The 6,921-nt window shown below is 35.9% G+C and overlaps 1 protein-coding gene across 1 annotated transcript; it reads left to right on the top strand.

The window, feature by feature from the left end:
• The first annotated feature begins 2,055 nt into the window (after nucleotides 1–2,055).
• Nucleotides 2,056–6,077, top strand: LOC131943251 (uncharacterized protein K02A2.6-like). The gene is made up of 2 exons (XM_059303270.1): nucleotides 2,056–2,740; nucleotides 6,067–6,077. The coding sequence occupies exons 1-2, from the start codon at nucleotides 2,065–2,067 to the stop codon at nucleotides 6,075–6,077; spliced, it is 687 nt and encodes a 228-aa protein (XP_059159253.1). The 5' UTR covers nucleotides 2,056–2,064.
• The last annotated feature ends 844 nt before the right edge of the window (nucleotides 6,078–6,921 follow it).

Here is a 6,921-nt window from a genome sequence, read left to right as displayed (position 1 = left end):
CATATGGTCTATGGGGCCCGACGCTCCATGGGACGGGTTTCAGGGACATCGACATATGAAGGGATAGTGCGGTCGGCACCATGCCCAGCCAACTTAACTTTCTCTAAAGAGAATCAGGTACCCATCATTAATGGCAAAATACTGCAACATTTTCAAAGGTGTTGGCTCACTAGATATTTTACATTAATTAGAAAATAAATGTAAACAAAAACTTTATTTTTTATAATTCTTTATTTAAAATAGCCACAAAGCTACGCTCAAAGCAGCAACACGTACACTCTTACTTAATTATAAAATTTATTAGCATCAACTGCCATTCCTCGATAACACATGAAACATCAGAGTCAAATCATTATACTTACACTGAAAGTTGCTTGTGTAATATAGTGAGACTTGTGAAGTCAAGTATTATATTTATACTGTTATCTTGAGTGATGTCCCTTATATGTATATAAATATTTGTGTCTCGTCACTTCCGCCCTCTCTCGTTACCATCATGTAGTTAAGGCCAATAAACGTTTATATACAATCACATGCTTCTATCGTCAATCTATTACATCTGGCGACGAGGATAAATAATCCACTAGAAAGAGCATATGCTTACTTAAAAAGGAGCTTGCTAGAGCATATTGGCTAAGTATTTCTAGAATAATGGCGCTGTATGGCCAAATAAAAGAATTTGATTCGAATGATGAAACCATTCATGATTATCTAGATAGGTTAAGCTTTTACCTTGAAGCAAACAACGTGACGATAGAAGCCAAAAAGAGAGCTGTTTTGTTAACAGTCATAGGGCCTCAACAATTTAGGCTATTAAAGGACTTATGCGCACCAGCTAGTCTAACTACCAAGAGCTTTAACGAGCTGAGCAAATTGCTAACAGACCACCATGCGCCTGTACCATCAAAGTTTCTATGTAGAGCTAGATTTGACGGTAGGACTCGTCAATCAAACGAGTCAATATCAGAATATGTTGCTGCTTTACGTCATTTAAGTGAATTTTGTGAATTCGGAGACACGCTGTCTGACAGACTATGTGAAAAGTTTGTGACAGGTGTAAACAGCCCTGATGTTCAAAGAAAGTTGCTGCTCGAGTCAGATCTAACATTAGAAAAAGCAATACAACTAGCAACTTCATTCCAGCAGTCATCTGATGCGGCGAGATCTCTAGCACCCTCAGGGATCCATGCAGTAAACAGCAGGTTAGTCAACAAACACCAACCCCATCAGAGCATTTCAACTTATGCTAAACAGCCTGCACATTCAAATCCTAGATCTAAATCTAGTAATAATTATCAAAAATGTCATCGATGCAAAGGTCCCCATGCATCTCATCGATGCAAGTTCAAATCAGCAACTTGTTATAAGTGCAGTAAGCAAGGTCACATTGCCAAGGCCTGCTTTGCAAAGTCTTCGTCTGTTGCTAAATCTAGCCAGTCAAGACAGTACCGCAACCAAAGGCAGCACTATGTTAACTCTCACCAAGACTACCTAACCCTACCAATGAACCACTCTACCTGTGAAAATGCTCAAACTGATTCGCAGCCGGATTTCAACCTGTTCTCTGTGAAATCAATAAGTCATGCTCCCATCAATGTACTAGTTTATATAAACGGTAAGAGCATCAGCTTCCAACTTGACACTGGAGCATCTCTAACAGTCATCACAAAGAAGGACTTTGACGCTGTCACAGGAGGATCAGTGCCCCTACAACCATGTCACAAGTGTCTAACAACATACACTGGTGACAATGTTCCGGTAATAGGAGAGTGTATGGTTCATGTAAGTTATAATGGTCAAAGTGTTAAACTTCCTCTTCTTGTGGTTGAAGGAAATGGACCACCATTACTAGGTAGGAACTGGTTAAGTGATCTTAAGTTAAATTGGGAGAGTATATTTTCAGTGATCAAAGCAAGAGAATCTAGTTTTACTTCAATAGATAAAGTTATATCTGAAAATGAAAGTGTTTTTGGTAATTCAGGATTACTAAATGATAGAACAGTGAAGACAAGCATTAAAGACACAAATCCAAGATACTGCAAAGCTAGAGTTCCACCTTATGCAATGAGGAATAAAATTGAAAATGAGCTAAGTAGATTGGAATCTAATGGCATCATAAAGAAGGTAGACTATTCCGATTGGGCAACGCCCATTGTGCCAGTGTTAAAGAAGGATGGTTCTGTAAGAATTTGTGGAGACTATAAAGCTACACTGAATAAGCAAATAGAGCTAAATAGGTACCCTATTCCTAACATTGAGGAAATTTCTTTGAATTTGGCAGGAGGAGACAAATTCACTGAATTAGACTTTAGTCATGCTTACACTCAACTAGAACTGCATCCAGATTCAAAAGTCTATACGACAATAAACACACATAAAGGACTCTACCAATATGAAAGACTATGTTTTGGTATATCATCCAGCCCTGGAATTTTCCAAGCTGTCATGGACAGTATTTTTAAGGATATTCCAAATGTTTGTGTTTACTTTGACAATGTGTACATAACTGGTAAGAATGACACTGAACATCTTAAAACACTTGATAAAGTCTTGAAAATAGTTGGTGAAAAAGGTTTAAAGATAAACAAAGATAAATGTCAATTCATGCTGACAGAAATTAGTTTTCTTGGTTATATATTAAGCAAGCAAGGTATCAGACCTCAACCTGAGAAAACAAAAACCATTAAAGAAGCACCCAAACCTGAAAATACCCAACAACTAAGAGCTTTTTTGGGCTTGATAAATTACTATGCAAAGTTCATAGGAAATCTGTCTGGTAAACTATCACCACTGTACAAGCTGCTACAGAAAAATGCAACTTGGCACTGGGGTAAACAACAAGATGCTGCTTTTAATACAACAAAAGAAGCTTTGTCTTCTGACACCCTACTAACTCACTATGACCCAGGGAAAAGACTTATATTAACATGTGATGCTTTACCAGATGGTGTAGGAGCAGTCTTGTCCCACATGGATGAAAAGGGTGACAGACCCATTGCTTTTGCCAGTAGATCTTTGAACCAGGCTGAGAAAAATTATTCTCAGTTAGATAGGGAAGGCTTAGGCATCATTTTTGGTGTTAAGAAATTTCATAAGTTTCTGTTTGGTAAAGAATTCACCATCTTTACAGATCATAAACCATTGCTAGGTTTGTTTGGGGAAAACAAACCCCTACCTGAGCATGCCTCACCAAGAATTCAAAGATGGGCTATCACACTAGCCGCATACAATTATGAATTGAAATACAAACCTGGATCTGAGAATAGTGCAGATAGTCTTAGTAGATTACCTTTAAAAAACCAAAGCCCTAGTTATGTACCAGAAGATGTATTTGTTCTCTTCACTATCATGGATAACTCCAATATAAATGTGAATGATATTAAAAGAGAAACACAAAAAGATGAGTGCTTAATAAAAGTATATGAGTACTGTAAAAATGGTTGGCCTGAAGAGTCTGTGAATGATGACTAAGGCCATATAAAATAAAAAAAATGGAATTAAGTCTAAAAGATGGAGAAGATGCAGTCCATTATCAGTCAGAGTTGCCTAAACAAAGTATTTGTAACTTAATAAATGATTATGGTGATATGGCAATTTCAAATGCTTTAAATAAGAAGGAATGTGATCATCAAACAACTTTGCTAACATCATTAGCACTTACAGAAACTAAAAGGGTAACATCAAAAGAAAAAAGATTTTTGCCATTTAATACACCCACTTCAAATACTGGATCACAGTTGCAAATTGATATGGTCCAGGATAGTACTTTTAAACAGTATTTTTGGTTACCAAAAAGCACTATCAGATTACCTGAGGAAATTGATCAATCAAAGAAATCTATGTCAGTTAAGGATCTTAATAACAGCATAATACTTTCAGATGCCAATTCAAAAATAGTTCCATTAAATCATGACAAAACATCCATTGAAAGAGAATTTGGTGTTAATGAGAATGTGTATCTGAGAATTTATGGGAGAAAGGAAAAATGAATACCAGGTCAAATTGTTCAATGTACAGGACCTGTGTCTTATAAAGTAAAAACAAATGATGGACTTATTGTCCGTAGACATGCAGACCAGTTAAAAATAACTTGTGCAGATAATAAGTGTGAATCTATTAATCCCACCAAATCTGATCAGTTCACACCAACTCAGTTTGTTCCACAACCAAGTTCTGTTGATATGAGTGAACCAAGTGGTCTAGAGTCAGAAAATGTAAATTCTGGAGTTAATGATTTAGATCCTAAACCTCCTGAGATAGAGAATCCATATGGTCAGAATCTTGAGTCACCAAATCAAAAGCCACTGAGAAGGTCAAGCAGGACAATCAAAGTCCCAAATAAGTTAGACCTATGATTTTAAAGGTCAAAAGGACTTTGACATCATTGTTTTGTATTTTAATTATGTTGTAACATATTGTGCATTGTTTGTAAGGATGTAATCTACCATAATGTTCATGTTACAATATATTTGGTGATTTTAGGATACTGTAAATTGTTCTATTGAGAGATGTGTTGTGTTTACTAAGGGTAAAGGGATGTAATATAGTGAGACTTGTGAAGTCAAGGGAACTCACTCTTCTTGTATTAGTATTATATTTATACTGTTATCTTGAGTGATGTCCCTTATATGTATATAAATATTTGTGTCTCGTCACTTCCGCCCTCTCTCGTTACCATCATGTAGTTAAGGCCAATAAACGTTTATATACAATCACATGCTTCTATCGTCAATCTATTACAGCTTGCTACTTTCACTATGCTGGTGAGCAACAACCCGAGACGATACAATTGAAATATTCAAATTTGAAATGTCGGAATAGTATCATGAGGGAATGTATAGATTTTTACACCGCCATTGAAAATAATTTCAAAGACAAATGTTTTAAAAAAACGAAAAAAAAGTGAATACAATATAAGAAAGAGTAACACAACATTGCACACACACTATACTCTATATCTACTATCAAACGTGATGCCAACAGCACCCATTTAATGTTAAAAAATTGTACAGAATCGCCGAACCAATCCTTAATTGTTAAGAATTAAAAAAAAAAATAAACATACAAAATAAAACTCAACGTACAATTTAATTGCAATTTGACATATTTTACAAGGGTTCAAAACGTTACCCACTCCAACTCATCACCCTTAAGCTTACCCTTACCATTTTCATTACCCTTAACATCACCATATACATCACCATGACCTCTACCCTTAGACAGCGGCGTAACTACTGTAAAACTAGTATAAGCAAGGCACAGGGCCCAAAAAAAAAAAAAAAAAAAACCATGAGCTCCACAAGTTTGCTTTAATGTTCGCCATGGGAACCTAACTATCGAACATAAAGAAGCAGCTAAAATGGATCTCAAGGAACTTATTTATCGTTTTACAAACTTTAAAGCAAGACAAAAGCCAATTTAAATAAATCATGAGTGAATTTTAAAAACTTATGTTAGCGGCAACAAAAGGTTCGGTGTCATCCTGTGTGTTTAGTGAGAGTGTCAACCACAACCCCCCCCCCACCTCAAAAACTGTTTGCATGTTTAGTGATGTGTCACCCATCCCGAAAAATCTGCAAGTGGTCGATCTACTAAGCCAAGCACTTAAATATGTCTCCGGTCACTTTAAAAGCGATTTTTGAGATAGCTCTAATTTTCCCGTTAGAATGAAAGTGAACTGCACACTTTGTCGTTAACAGCTACTCTGCATCTTACCTGCAAGTATCCAATCTAATAGGGTGAGTAACAAACAAACAACCCACACTTTGCGTTTATATACACACATTTGAAAAAAAGAAAATGTAAAGAAAATAAAATTTCGAATTTTAAGTGTTTTTAACTTAAAAAAAAATTCGTTCACAGTCTAGATCAATGACGAAATCTAATGTATGATATTATAAATTATTATCTGAAACGTAGTAATAACTATTCTCTCAATTAAATGTAACAATACAAATCTAATTACAATTTAAAACAATATACCTATCTAACTAAGTTATTATGTCCTTTAGTTAAAAAACTTTTATTTATATCTGTTTCTTGCATCATAAAATTATGCAAATTTAGCCATCTTGTAACTTTTTCCACGTATCCTTCTGGAGTGTTAGGAACTGTAGAAGTCGATAAAATTAATGTGAGGTTTATTTTTTAATTTTATAAACAAAAGGTTTTTAAATTTTCAAAATCAAAAAGGCCTACTTATATATTTAGACTAAATTTAAAGTACTGAATAGCAGGCTCACAAATTTCTCTCTCTCTCTCTCTCTCTCTCTCTCTCTCTCTCTCTCTCTCTCTATATATATATATATATATATATATATATATATATATAGGCATATATATATATATAAAGCAATGTATGTCTGTGTGTGTGTTTGTTTGTCTGTCTTTTATGCATTACTACACCTTCTATCCGATCGGCATCAAACTTTGGGAAGCTGTTGAGAATAATCCTGAGGTGGCGCCCCGTAGGGCGCGATTTGTTTTTTCTATATATACGCTATATATAAAAATAAAAGTCGACTGCGGTTGGACACCGTTCATCCTATCGCCTGCGAAACATATGTAACCCTCGGCGCCAAATATCACCCTGTCGGTGCGCCATCCGTGCAAAGATTTGTTTTCTTTGGAGTAATCTCAACACCATTCCAAAGTTTCATGGCGATCGGATGAAAAGTATAGTAATGCATAAAAGACAAATAAAGTCTGACGAAATATATTAGGAGGGTTTCATCATTGCTTTACCAGTCACTTTACCTACATTACCGCCCAGCACGCCATCGAGTGTACGTTAATCACTCACCGCCTAAGCATCTTGGACGTAGAGTGACGATCTCGTGAGTACCCGATTACACGTTCGTGGGGGCGCTGCGTACGGCTCCTGGCTCAATTTAATCATTAAAATGCCGTGTGCCGCCGTGT

The sequence above is a fragment of the Physella acuta genome, unplaced genomic scaffold (assembly GCF_028476545.2).
Source record: "Physella acuta isolate Inbredline_101_S28 unplaced genomic scaffold, ASM2847654v3 ptg000450l, whole genome shotgun sequence".
In the NCBI taxonomy this organism is placed as follows: domain Eukaryota; kingdom Metazoa; phylum Mollusca; class Gastropoda; family Physidae; genus Physella; species Physella acuta.
The sequence above is the reverse complement of the archived record's forward strand: the minus strand, read 5'-3'. Positions and strand labels throughout refer to the sequence as shown.

Coding starts and splice junctions, on each gene's coding strand:
- LOC131943251 (XM_059303270.1), top strand. CDS start 2,065: ATGAGGAATAAAATTGAAAATGAGCTAAGTAGATTGGAATCTAATGGC.